This window comes from Capsella rubella, unplaced genomic scaffold (genome assembly GCF_000375325.1).
Source record: "Capsella rubella cultivar Monte Gargano unplaced genomic scaffold, Caprub1_0 scaffold_6, whole genome shotgun sequence".
In the NCBI taxonomy this organism is placed as follows: domain Eukaryota; kingdom Viridiplantae; phylum Streptophyta; class Magnoliopsida; order Brassicales; family Brassicaceae; genus Capsella; species Capsella rubella.
The window spans coordinates 16,229,765-16,243,243 of record NW_006238918.1 but is presented as its reverse complement, the minus strand read 5'-3'; the positions used below and the strand labels follow the sequence as shown (position 1 = coordinate 16,243,243).

At 39.0% G+C, this 13,479-nt stretch overlaps 3 protein-coding genes across 5 annotated transcripts; 2 read left to right on the top strand and 1 right to left on the bottom strand.

Moving 5' to 3' along the window:
- Positions 1–839: 839 nt before the first annotated feature.
- Positions 840–4,329, bottom strand: LOC17883872 (CAAX prenyl protease 1 homolog). Of its 2 annotated transcripts, XM_006286695.2 has the most exons (14): positions 4,205–4,328; positions 3,331–3,478; positions 3,164–3,248; positions 2,983–3,078; positions 2,826–2,891; positions 2,640–2,738; positions 2,389–2,502; positions 2,179–2,289; positions 2,030–2,092; positions 1,847–1,939; positions 1,647–1,760; positions 1,468–1,539; positions 1,310–1,375; positions 840–1,222 (listed from the first exon to the last, which is right to left on the bottom strand). In XM_006286695.2, exons 1-14 carry the CDS (start codon positions 4,233–4,235, stop codon positions 1,106–1,108), a joined length of 1,275 nt encoding a protein of 424 aa, XP_006286757.1. In that variant the 5' UTR covers positions 4,236–4,328; the 3' UTR covers positions 840–1,105. The 2 variants fall into 2 exon arrangements, with proteins under 2 accessions (XP_006286757.1, XP_023636291.1); XM_023780523.1 differs by having other exon boundaries at positions 840–1,375; positions 4,205–4,329.
- Positions 4,330–4,627: 298 nt separating this feature from the next.
- On the top strand, positions 4,628–6,328 carry LOC17883271 (50S ribosomal protein L5, chloroplastic). The gene is made up of 4 exons (XM_006288414.2): positions 4,628–4,957; positions 5,356–5,556; positions 5,659–5,801; positions 5,954–6,328. Exons 1-4 carry the CDS (start codon positions 4,712–4,714, stop codon positions 6,156–6,158), a joined length of 795 nt encoding a protein of 264 aa, XP_006288476.1. The 5' UTR covers positions 4,628–4,711; the 3' UTR covers positions 6,159–6,328.
- Positions 6,329–6,540: 212 nt separating this feature from the next.
- LOC17883110 lies at positions 6,541–12,706 on the top strand. Of its 2 annotated transcripts, none has more exons than XM_006286936.2 (10): positions 6,541–7,378; positions 7,469–7,576; positions 7,707–7,909; positions 8,247–8,440; positions 8,614–8,722; positions 8,851–9,137; positions 9,845–10,261; positions 10,668–10,749; positions 10,817–12,127; positions 12,284–12,706. In XM_006286936.2, exons 1-10 carry the CDS (start codon positions 7,311–7,313, stop codon positions 12,448–12,450), a joined length of 2,946 nt encoding a protein of 981 aa, XP_006286998.1. In that variant the 5' UTR covers positions 6,541–7,310; the 3' UTR covers positions 12,451–12,706. The 2 variants fall into 2 exon arrangements, with proteins under 2 accessions (XP_006286998.1, XP_006286999.1); XM_006286937.2 differs by having other exon boundaries at positions 6,542–7,378; positions 8,244–8,440.
- The last annotated feature ends 773 nt before the right edge of the window (positions 12,707–13,479 follow it).

Below are 13,479 nucleotides of genomic sequence, written 5' to 3'. Positions count from 1 at the left end.
ATAAGCTAAATTTTAATTTAATGCTTGGATTCACCAAACACAAAAAGCTTTTAGGTTTTATGATTTTTTAACAGGTTAAGATTAACCCATGTTCAAGAAGGTTGCTTTTAAATGGTAAATATAATTATGAAAATAGATTATATAAAGAAAGAAGAGAAAGATTCTGGTTGACAAAAAAAAAAAAAAAAAAGAAGAGAAAGATAAGGTTGGGGAAAAAGGAGAAAATCCATTATTACACTATCATAGCAAGAGGTTTCTAGTTTCTCTTGATTCTATCATTCTTATAAGATTTTTGCCTAGTTTCCTCTGCTTTTTGTTTAAGAAACTGTCTTCTTTCGATTTTCGCTTGTATTTTAGTTCGTTTATCTTTGTTTCCCTTTGTTTGGGTTTAGTTTCTGGGGAATTTCATGTTTCTTCCGGTTTTGTCTTTGAATACTTTTAGTTATCCGCTAGCTTCTGTTTCGCTTGTTTGGACATTTGTAGTCTTACCTAGTTCCAAATCAAGTTTTTGATAAAATTTCTAAGTTGACAAAAAAAAAAAGCAAGAAATGTATTCTTTCCTCAAATAAAATTAACTATCATCTTGTCGCATACATAGGTTTGTCGAATGCTTTTGTACCTTCTTTTGCGCGACCAAAAAATAATAATGCATCAATCGTCGTCTGATTTATCTGATTCCGATGTAGATTTGTTAGTATTCAAAAGAAAAAAACAAAAAAGTTTACAAAATTATGCCATGTTCAATAATTCTGTATTGCTGATTCCGACGTTGAATAATCTCGCATCTTTTACACGATTCTGTGGGACTCTGCTAGTAGTAACACAAATCATACAAGCTATGTCACTTTCGAAACCACTTTTTACTCTATACTCCGAGGGGAAAAAAAATGGTTGATGATGGGTTGGAATGGATCATATCGAACAGTGAGTGGTTCCACCTTTAAAACACACAAAACTAGTAGTAGTAACTAAGAAAAACCCATTGTAAAAGTAAGAGCAAACAAAAGAGGCCTGTCCCTATATTGTTTTTCACTTTTTTTTTTTTTGGGTTTAATTTTCACCTTAAAAGTCATTTGTCCGTACAAGAGACCGGAAATATACGGACTTAATCAGTCTTCTTCTCATCTCCATCGATGGCTCGAAGCCTTTCAACAAGAGGAGGATGTGAGTAGTGGTAAGCCGAGTACAATGGATCAGTGTTCATTGCTGATAAGTTCTCTTCCTGCAAATCCCAAACAGGAAAACTTTTTAAGTAATGCAGGCAAAAATCGAAGAAACATTCTTTGTTTCTGTTCTTGTCTTCTCTCACCTGTAATTTCACTAGAGCAGGACGAAGATCTTTTGCATAGCCAAGCTTTACAGCAAAAGCATCAGCCTGCCAAAAGGAACATTGACTCACATTAGTGATGAGGCTGGCAATGAAAGATAGAAATTATGATTGGATCATCAGGGATTGTAAGATTTTACCTGAAACTCAAACGCTCGACTAACAAGGTTGAGGCCAAAGCTTACTAGATGTTGTAGTGGTATTACAGTGTGCTGTGATAATCAGACAGGAGATAATAAGACACGTTTAGAGATTTTCTTTTGTTACTTTCCTTCTTGAATTATGAGTTTTGAGTGTCCAAATGAAAAAAATAACAGACCTGAAATATGATCAAACCAATGAGGACCGGCTGTGTGTCAAATCCAAAACTCCTGAAGAGATCAGTGGAGTTTCTGACAAGAGTGTATCCACCAAATTGCAAGAAGGCAAGGATCTGCAGTAAAACATTGAGAGAGGGTCATAAGACATTAATTCTTTAGTGAAATGTGTATATGAATAAACAAGTGTTTGAAGGCTCACTTGAACTGCAATGAACGAGTACGTAGTGTGATTCAGTTTCCAATGTCCAAGCTCGTGTGCAATAACAGCCACAATTTCATCCTCATTCTTGCACTATACAAACGATGGATTATTTTTATGTTTCAGAACCAAAATCAGAAAGTAAGTACAGGTCGCTTGAAGAATCCAACAAAGTCACAGTACCTGCTGAATCAATGTATCATAAAGGACAATCCTTTTGTTCTTGAAGAAACCATACATGTAAGCCTGTACGATGTAACAAGAAACATGAGCTTCTAATGGTATTCTAGAACAGAAGGCATGAAGAGATCTCAAGCCTTTAAGTTTCTCACATTGCTATGGCTTGACCTTGTAGATCCATCAACTACAAACAGCTTCTTCAGAGGAAACTTTAGAGAAGAAGCAAGTTTCTCAATTTTCTCCCGGAGGTCTCCATCTGGAAGCTATACCCACATATAGTAGATGATTAAGTTATCTGATAATAATAACATAACACAAAATATCATAGATTTTAATAAAATGGCCATGACAGAAATACTCACAGGAGTGAACTTGTTGAAAAGCGGTGCTATCAAGACTGGGTATATAGTCATCATCACTAGAGACAGAATAAACATGAATGCCCACAGGTAGATGGCAAGATAAGGACCTCCTTTCTGGAAAAATATTAAAATTCCATGGTCAGAGAAATAAATTATATATTTCTAACACGAAACTTTGAAGCTTACATTCATTGAAGAATAGTCATCTATGTGAAAAACGCAGAAATAAGATGAAACAAGAATCAACAAACCTGGACTATAAAAATTATCGCTGCAACAATGGGTGGGCCTAGTATGACAGAGAGAAGTGTTCCTTTGATCATGTCCCTAATGAACATCCATATTGTTTGCTGTAAACAGAAATTAAAGGCAAATTTAATCCACAACTCTAATAAAGAAACAATAAGTCACAAGGTAGTGTTGAAAATACAACATACTTTGTTGAATCCATGCCGAGACTCAATCACGAAAGTTGAGTACAAAGAAAATGGCAAATCAGTGATCTGCATCAGAAGATAATAGAAATATTATTATCTTATGATAGTTTCATGATCCTAAACGTATAAGACTATATGAGGGGTTAGGTTGAAAAACCTGTGACCATGTCATAACACCAGCCAAGAACGAAAGAGTATGCAGTATTTCATTCTCTGGATCGAGGCCCAGCCTCGGTAGAACAGCTCCAGATATCTAAGTTAAAAATGGATGTTAACTATTTGAATATAAGAACTTTATATTCAAAAGGAGATACTATATACTGAAACCAGATATGTACCTTCCAAAACCAAGGCAAGATCCCAAAGAACAAAATTGCTGAGTCCATAAGTATAGTCACAAACTCATGAACAAAGTGAAAGTAGCTGTAAAAAATGAAACATCCTCAGTGAGAATAGCCTTGGCGACTGTCAGAAACTGACAGGAGATATATAAACAAGACGAAACCTTTTGTCAAGACTGTATGCTCGTGATTTCTCAAACTTCTCTTGGCTAATCACTCCAACCAAAGTTTTCGGGAGAGTTGGAAGCTTGAGAGCAGTGAGTTGCCTCAGATCCAAATAAGTCTCAAAAATGTACATCACTATCATAAAACCTGAAAGATAAACAGAAGATGAATATGAATGCAAAAACAACAGAGAAGCTAAGTTTCTCACGACATCAGTTTTATTTCAACAACATCTTCTACTTTCCGATCAACCAGGTATAAGTTTGACTATTTTTTGCCAAGCGTATACCAAAGGCTCCTAAAACATGGATCTCTTATGGGAACGTTGGAGCATTGAAAGAGTTTTGATGCAGCTATCCATATTCACAAAACAGTTCCACAACACTAAACCCATTTAGAAAACAACTCTAGAAAACCCTAGTTGCTTTCAGGAACATAATAAACCATAAGATTTGCACAATAACTCTAGCTGTTTGACTTCAACAAAGAAAAATTTCAAGATGTTCTCATATTCAGAACGGGAGTGAGGCAAAAAGACTCCGACTTTTCTACCCAAAACCCTAAATTTTGTTGAACAGAGAAGCATAAATAAGGCTCCGTACACTCTCATACGAGAGGAAAATATCAACGAAACCTCAGATCAAACGCACAAGTAAGACAAGAAACATTTCGACTAACAAAACCTCAGATCAAGATACAAAATAGCTGAAAAAAGCAAACTTAGAAACGAGAAGCAGAGACGATGGTGTATAGTACCAGTCATGGAATCTCAACACAGACAACAAAGAAAGCAAAACCCAAAGGAAAGAGAAAACGCAATGCGACGAGGGTACCAGGAGATTAGAATGTCTCCGGGAAGGTTCTGAAACTTACCAACGACGGTTTCCATGAAAGGAATCGCCATGGCTGACAAAAACGAGTAACCTGAGCCGCGAAGAAAAAGAAGCAAATCGAAGAAAAAACGAGAGAAACAAAATGCAGCGACAAAGGTTGAGACTTGAGAGACGGGTCGGTGAGATTGATATGTAAAACGACAAAAATACGGGTACGGGTTACATAACCTCAATTGCACAAATAGTAATCGGGCTGGACTTTAGGCCCATTTTAATGAACCATCCCTATATTTTATTTAATATCTCTTGTGACCCCATAAAATACTATTATCACAAAATCTCCCCTGGTTCATTTCAATCTTATAAATATTGGGGGCTTTAATGATACATATTCTATTTTCCGGGGACTCAACAAGAAAATCCTTATCCTCAAGGCTCAAACCATCGAACAAATTACAGAAGGTGCCACTGGTTATCACAATAACGAGCGCCGAGAGCTCAGTCATCTACTCATCTCCTGCAACATTATCCACTTGGAGCTTCGACCATGGCATCTCCTTCGCTTCTGCAGTCTTCTGCTTCTTCGTTTCACGGCCGTTTTCCTCAATTAGCGGCTCCATCCTCCGCTCGGATGCTCTCTGCGCCGCTCAGAAACGTGGTGAAAGTCTCGGCGTCCGGAACTGTGCTGGTCGAGAAATCTGAGGCGGAGAAAACTCAGCGGCTCAAAACAGCTTACCTCGAGAGGATTATCCCTGCGCTCAAAGAAGAGTTCAAGTACGTTAATATTCACCAGGTAACCCCAAATGCTTCCCTCTGAGCTCTCAAACCTAGTTTTTGTTCTGTTGTGATTCATGATGTTGCTGAACTCAAATTCTCTTTCAATTTGGATTTTCTGAGGGAATGCTAGACTGGGTTCTACGAATGTCGTATCTGAAGATATTTGTGATGGATTTGTATTCGTTTCACATAATTTGCCTTCCCTGGAAATATTTGTGGCTTTTTGGATTGATTAATGTAGTTTCTTTTGTGTTGACAAAAAGGTACTTGTTGAGATATTCCGGTTGAAATTTTGTATCTTGTTGTTCCATATTCAACTTGAAGTCTGACCATATTGTGCTGTTTGGATGTGCTATTTTCAAATGTGAATGCGAAGTGTCAGTCTCATCTTTGCTTGGACATCTTCTCGACCAGGTTCCAAAGGTACAGAAGATTGTTGTCAACTGTGGTATTGGAGATGCGGCGCAGAACGACAAGGGTTTGGAGGCTGCAATGAAAGATATTGCGCTTATTACAGGGCAGAAACCTATCAAGACACGAGCTAGAGCTTCCATTGCTACTTTCAAGATCAGGGAAGATCAACCTCTTGGTATTGCCGTCACTCTCAGAGGAGATGTGAGCTCCCTTCTCTTCCTCATTCTTGAATCTCAGACTTATCAAACTTTCATATTGAGTTCTTTAAGCATTAGAGATTTGTGATTTTGACTGTTGTGACAGGTAATGTATTCCTTCTTGGATCGTCTTATCAATTTAGCCCTTCCGAGAACTCGAGATTTCCAAGGTGTGAGTCCCAGTAGCTTTGATGGGAACGGAAACTACAGTATTGGTGTGAAAGACCAAAGTGTATTCCCTGAAATCAGGTCAATTTCTTTTGTATCTACCCTTAAAAGCATCAAATGCATGAAACTTCTTAGCCACTAGTACATCAGAACCAAGCATTGATTCGCTTTAGTCCAGTCTTTGGTTACAACTCGAACAACTAAACTGTATGTTGGTTGGTTATTACACTTAGATTTGATGCCATTGGAAAAACGAGAGGAATGGATGTATGCATCAGCACAACAGCTAAAAGCGATCAAGAAGGACAGAAACTATTGGCTCTGATGGGAATGCCATTCAGGGAAGGAGGTGGTGGCAACACAGGCGCGATAGTGCGGAAGAAGAAACTAAAGTCTCATCATTTCGATGCTAAAGGCAAAGGAAAGGGAAAGAGATGAACATAGCTGCTGCCTATTGTATGTATTGTCCGTCTTCTGTAACCATTTCATGTTTCAGAAAACCCCTTCCTTTTTGTAATGTTTTTGTTGCATGCTCAATTCCCTTACTTATGATGATCAAAATCGTGAGTTAATTTTATAATATCAGGATGTGATAATTCTTCCTTTTATCACATGTAGCATTCATTAGCAAAGTAAAATATAGATTAAGGTAAATTCTGTAATTCTAGAGAGTTTGTGGGAACATTTGGAATTATGCAAAATGAGTTTAGCGCGTGAATTTGCGTGAGAAGGTGGCGCGTGGGATGTCAATATTGCACCTTCCTCATTGAGAGAAATCTCTCCTCGTCTCTCTCTCTCTTCTTTGCAAGACTTCGTTTTCTCTCATTCGATCTTTCTCTCTTTTTTAATTATTCATCAATCGATCAGAAAAAAAAAACACAGCAAGAGCTAAAGTAACTTTTTGCAGATCGGAACCCTAATTTGTTGTTCTCCTTTGTTCTAGAATCCGCGACATCTCTCTCTCTCTCTTTTTTTTTTTCGTTTTCTTTCTATATTATCTTTTCAGATGGATTCTGGAATCTCTGTAATTCCCCATTAGCGCTAAAAACCCTAGCTGTCGAAGACCTTAAATTACTGCAGGAAACTATCATTTTCTCCCGATTTGAGGTTTTTGGATTCGGAACTTTTGATTTGTTGGGTGAGAATTTGGGGGCTTCTTCACAATCAGAATACGAGATTAGCCTTCTGACTTTAGGATGAGCTAGATTTTTTTTTGTTTTTTTTGGTGTAATTTCTCTTTGAGTTTTTATCAGTTGTGGTTGAAAAATCTTAGAAAGACAAACTTGGATTTCAGTACTGTACATATAGCTAGATCGTGACGACGACCTGATGAAGTTGATGCTGGTGAATCGTGGGGTTCTTTTTTAAGTTTTGCTAGTTGTGATCATGCTGAGTATTACTGGTGGTTACTAGACAGAGCCGAGAATATTTTAGGAGCTGTAATACCGAATTCTAAGAAGATTTGCGTTTTGGGGGTATTTACTATAGACAACTACTGTAGAGTTACTTGATTAAGGCGTTGAGAACAGATACCGGAGTTTTTCATTTCCTCAGATCAGCTAAGATATTGTGTATCGCTTGCATTCTATAATGAGTCTAGCAAATGAACAACAATTTCCTATGGATCAACTTGTTGATACCAGTGATGAATCGAGAAAGTATGTTTATTTTGTTTGTAAATCATGTCTTTCTTTTGCTTCTCTTTGTAATTATCGGCGCAGCTGTAATTTTCTTTCGCATTGAATCAGGCAACCAAGAATTCAATACACGAGAAAGTTTCTTTTATCCCTGAGCGAGAAAGATGTTTCCAAGAAGCTCCCTAATCTGCCCAGTGAATTTGACGAAGCACTGTTGCTGTGAGACTCTATTCAATAGTTTGTTTTTCTGCAAACTGTATAAATGTGATTGATCATGTTGTCGTCTTATCTACTACACAGTCTGGTTTGGAGTGACATGTCCTCATCTGTACACTCTTTGTTTGAGCAGTGACTTCGAAGATCCTTCACCCGAGCGAGCGAGAATTTCGGGTGATTTTTCCTCCCATGGTTTCAGGCGGAATGACTATAGTTCATCGCCTCCCACCAGGGGTGAATTTGGTAGTAACTCTCGAGGCATTCATGGAAGATGGGAAGGGCGCTCAGGTGGATGGAATGATAAAGATAGTGATTCACACTCAGACCGGGACTCAGGTAGCCTGAGCCTACTCGTATCCCATTCTTTACATGCTGTATGATGACGTTACTACAGTAACAAGGTGGATTAGTACTCTGAATAGTACCTTGTTGTCATCTTTGATCTATAAAATACCCTTACGATTTATTTCTTTTTGCAAAAGGTGTCGCATATTATGATGTAATCTCTATCCAGCTGGCTGTTCAATATGTGTAAATGTAGATTCCCATTTATCAACTAAAGCGAATGGCATGAAGTCAGCTTTCTTTGTGAACATGAAAAGTAGGCCTTAGCGAAAATATCTGGAATTTCGGTGTATTATAGTTGATTTTGAATTGTATTTTTTGTTAGGAGAGCCTGGAAGGCGTTCTGGTATGCCATCTCGGAGGCCTTGGCAAGCACCTGAGCATGATGGACTTCTGGGGAAAGGTTCTTTCCCTAAGCCTTCTGGATTTGGTGCAGGAACATCTGGCCCCAGACCTCAATCTAATGACTCACATCAGCTGAGTAGAACCAATGAACCTTACCATCCTCCTCGCCCATACAAGGTTATGTGCCTAAATATCTGCTGTAGTCATCTTGAATAGCCTCTGGTACCATTGATTGTTGTATGCTGCTCCATTACGAGACTGTCTTTTATCAGCTGGTTTATGAGGTGTATTTGAGTAAATTTGAATGAGTTAACGGCACAGATTCCTAAATATCTCATGTACATTTGTAGGCGCCACCTTTCACCAGACGTGACACTAGAGACTCACTCAATGATGAAACATTTGGTTCTTCTGATTCTACTAGCGAAGATAGAGCAGAAGAAGAAAAACAAAGAAGAGGTACAGGGGATTTATTTACTTTGTTATGTCCTTAACTTAGCCCTCTGCCAGTTTATGAGCATCATTCAGTTTCTCCATGCGTTTCTTTTTGTGTCATTCTTAAATTTACATTCTCAACTCTCCGTCAGCTTCTTTTGAGTTGTTGAGGAAGGAACATCAGAAAGCATTCCAGGAAAGGCAAAAATCAAACCCAGACCTACGTAAAAACGACTTTGACTTTACCGAACTTCTTGGGGAGTCCAAAGAAGAAAAAGGGCGTTCAACCCCAAGTAGAGGCGATGAAGTCAATAATACTCCAACAATTCCTGGTCCTAATAACACCTCTTTTCCTTCTCAAAGTGGTGCACCCAGACCGCTTGTGCCTCCTGGTTTTGCAAGCACAGTTTTGGAAAGAAAACAAGGGGAAAAAACTCAAGTAAGTCGCTATCTTTCTGAGACCCTCATCCATTCCGAATATCTCTTGTTTAAGAAGGTTACAGTTTTTGTTTGCGCGTTGATTGTTAAAGTCCTAAGGCTAGCGAAATCCCTGAAGAAAAATCAAAGTAGAGGGTACTTTGTATGATAATATCAATTTTTTTCCCTTTAAGGTACAGAGTGTAGAAGTGGCTTTCTTATAGAATTAGTTGGAGAGGGAATACGTTACCAGAACTTAACAAGTCATGATAGAATGATTATCTGTAGTTCATGACAGTAAAGTCATAGAAACATCTCATTCCTAGTTCTTCTGTCAAGTCACAAGCTTTGAACTTACTTTTTGGATTCTATTTTTTAGAGTAAGGGAATGGAGGGGTAGGGTAGATTATTATATTGAGGTATAGAGTAGATTATTGTATGGGAATAGAGTATATTAAAAATCTCACTAAAAAATCCCAGGATACGGGCTGATACCTTCCATCTTTGTTATCATTTGTTCCTTCGATAATGTCTTTGTTGGGTGTATATGACCAAGGCTGCGGTCGCTTGAGGGTTGAAGTTTGAATGTGGTGACTTTTTTGTTTTAACTTATCGTTTCTTAGTAAATATTTTATTTGAATGTATTGGTCTGATTAGTACTCTGATTTGCTAAGCATTCCACTATCTTTGGTTGCACCTATTAATTACTGGTTATGACACCATTTGCAGACTGAAACTTCTCAACATGAGCGTAGTCCTTTAAATTCCAAAGGCATTAATGTGGTGAATGGAACATCTATTAATAATGGGGAAAAACTGTTGGGAAATAAAATAGGCTCAAGTGAGATGCTGATAGAAGGTGAAGATGGTCGCGTCTCCTCCACTGATCCAAGTGAACGGGCTGTTAATATCTCCTCATTTCTTGGAATATCTACAGATACAGTTCATAAGGATAATAGTTTTGAAAAGCTTTCCTTCATCTCAACACCTGCTGAAACTCAGGGGTATCCTAAGAAAAGTGAGCAAGCTACGATGACGTTGGACAAGAAGAAAAGCTTGGAGATTTCAGAGGGGCCATCAATTCTGGATAAGATATTCAACACCGCTATAAATTTAAATACTGGTGACTCTTCTATTATTACTGAGGTGAGTTTTTTCTAATGTCACAGCTCGTGTATCCTTGGAACTTAAAAATTATACTCACATGATAGCTCTTCCACTTATGCTAATTTTCATGAATCTGGTTATAATTATGCACTCCATTTTTGGTCCAAAAGATGTGTCCTTTCTGATGTAGTTCCCTCTAACCAGTCATAAATGAGACTCTTCCCTATATTTTGTATTGATCGGGAAAAATGAAGGATAACATAGTTTGTCTTTTCTCTTAGTAAGCAAATGGTCGTCCATGTGTTATATAAACAAAATTGAATGCTTTGTCCTGAGGAAATGACTGTTTGTTTACACATATTTAGACTCGTTCATGTACATGCATCATCTATGCACTGTGGAATTTGAAGAATCTCATTTGACCTGAGATTCCACATCTTTGTAGAAAAATGTCGAAAAAGTAGAAGAAACACGGAGTCCTCAGATCGCTAAGTCCTCCAAGTTCGCACATCTATTTCTTGAAGACGGTAATATACTCACTGTTATGCTAGAATTGTAATGTTTTTCCATTCTAATGTTCTTTTTTTGGTGCAGATAACAAACCAGTCGAAGATCTCCCATCCAGTGGGCCACCAAGAGGCTTACTGTCACTACTGCAAGGTGCAGATAAGTTGCAAACCTTTAATACAAAAGCAAAGGGTGAACTATCATCGGATTTTCCTTTTCAAAGCCATTCCACTAAAAGCACTGATCAGTTAAGCAACATTTCCACAAGTAAACCAGTAACAGCTGTTCCACCTGTTCTCACGTGTGAAGACCTTGAGCAGTCTATTCTGTCAGAAGTCAGTGATAGCTATCATCCACCTCCGCCACCAGTTGACCAAGACTTGAGTGTTTCTTCAGTAAAAAAGACCAAACAACGGAAAACATCTGTTGATGACCAGGCTTCGCAGCACCTTCTTTCTTTACTACAGAGAAGTGCAGACCCAAATAGTCAAGATATGCAGCTACTTTCAGTTACAGAGAGGAGACCAACACCTCCATCTGTGAAATCAACTACAGCTGGAGAAGCAGAACCAGGGAAGTCGTTAACTCTTGAGAATCTGTTTGGGAGTGCCTTCATGAACGAACTGCAGTCAATTGGAGAACCAGTCTCTGGACGAGCTATGGTTTCTGATGCTCCAGGGATCCCACTTCGATCAGAAAGGTCTATTGGTGAACTGAGCCAAAGAAACCAAATCAGACCTGACGGTCTTCCCGGAGGGATACTAGCCCTACCAGAAGATGGTAACTTACTTGGGGTTGGCGGTCATACAAACCCGCAGAAATACATGTCTTTTCCAGGGTCTCAGAATCAAGAGCCTGAAGTAGCTTTCAATATCTCTGACAAGTTAGCTGCCTTAAACTCTGGTCCAAGGAACGAAAGACCCACAATGGGAGGTCAAGATGGTCCTTTTCTTCACCAACATCCCCAGCAATACGCGACCGACCCCTCTTCTCACTTAAATGGTTCGGGCCCAGTATTCCATCCGTTCGATTCACGACATGCTCATGTAAAACCTCATCTCGATTTCATGGGACCAGGAAGCATGATAGCTCAACATCAAGATCCTCCACCAAATCACCGTTTCCCACCAAATATGATTCATCGTCCACCTTTCCATCATACAGCAACCAGTGGACACCCCGAGTTTGATCGTCTTCCTCCACATATGATGCAGAAGATGCATATGCAAGATAACCTGCAACACCATCATATAATGCAAGGATTCCCCGGCAGTGGTCCACAACACCATCATTCTCCTCATGTAAACAATCAAATGCCGGGGCTCATTCCCGAGTTAAATTCATCACAAGGCTTTCCCTTTGCCCATCGCCAGCCCAATTACAGTATGCCACCACCAGGTATAACACAAGGGAACATACGACTCTCTTATTTTTGGCCTCTGGATAAAAAGATGTTGTGAGTACTTGAGTATGCTGTTCTAGGGACCCTGGTATTAGTATCAGACGATGCAGGGACCAGTTCACTGAGTCTGCTCACTTTTCTTGGGTTTTCAGGTACTCAAGTCAGCAGAGGAGAACATCCAGCTTCACTGCAGGCACTCTTGGGGATTCAGCAGAGGATGGACCCATCCAAGCAGATACCGACAGTGGGTCAAGCCGGTGGTCCTAATCGTCAAGGCTCTGTGGGTCATGAACTCGACCTTGGGTTTGGCTACAGGTAAGGCTGCTCTGTCCACAGTCCTCTTAACACCCTAAGAGGTTTGTCTACCTAACAGTGAGTTGCTATGTGATGTGCTAGTAATCAAAATTACCATTTGTGATTTTTTAAGAAAAAAAAAAAGAAAATATATACCGTCTCTATGAACTCTCGTTGCTCTTGTTGCTTGTGATATGAAGATGCTTTTTAACTAACAGTGGTAGAATTTGATAACGTCCATGTTTTTGGAATATTCTATTTTAGATCTTTTTCTTTTTAAACCGTTTTGGTTCTTTTCGTTAGATAATCAAAAACAGAGATTAAATTATAAATATTAAGACGATAGCTGAATAACTTTGAAGTCACATTCAACACAGAAGTAAGAAACACGTATCTCCTTTTATAAAAAATAATCTCTGATTTCACAAACTACCGACCAGAAGTACAGATAAAAAACAAAGGCACTGAATAAATAAAAAACAGAAGCGAAACAAACTACGACACAAGGGGAGCTGCATTAATGAGACAGAAGCTGTTAGGTCATGAATGAGTGGAGACAAAGCCTAATAAGGTAATGGAGAAAAAAAAGGAACAAAGAATTCACATTCTTGGGAAGGTAACACGACAAGTGATGGGTTGTGAAACATGAGAACTATCATTTGGGTGGGTGATTGAGGGAGATCGGATTTAGTAGATTTACGTAGCACGGAATGTGTGTAGATCCCAAGCGGCCAAATAGTGACTTCCCTGAGTCGTCATATAAAAGTTTCGGTGTCTACTGGAGTAGACAATACTACTACTAGAGGTGTTGTACTGGTTCTGACGTATATGGACAAAGGTCCATTTGGCTTGCTCCCCAAGAGTAGGCCTGCAGAAACTGAAACGAGGTCCAAGAAACTTCACAGCCAAGATGCAGTCGTCATCGTCCTCGGGGGAGGAAGAAGAGAGAGACACATTCACGATACTCTGAGAGGCAGGATTGGGACAAGACAAGGAAGCGAGGCGCGTGTAGGGGATACAGTATCGTCTGTTTGTCTGATCTTGGTGATAGAAA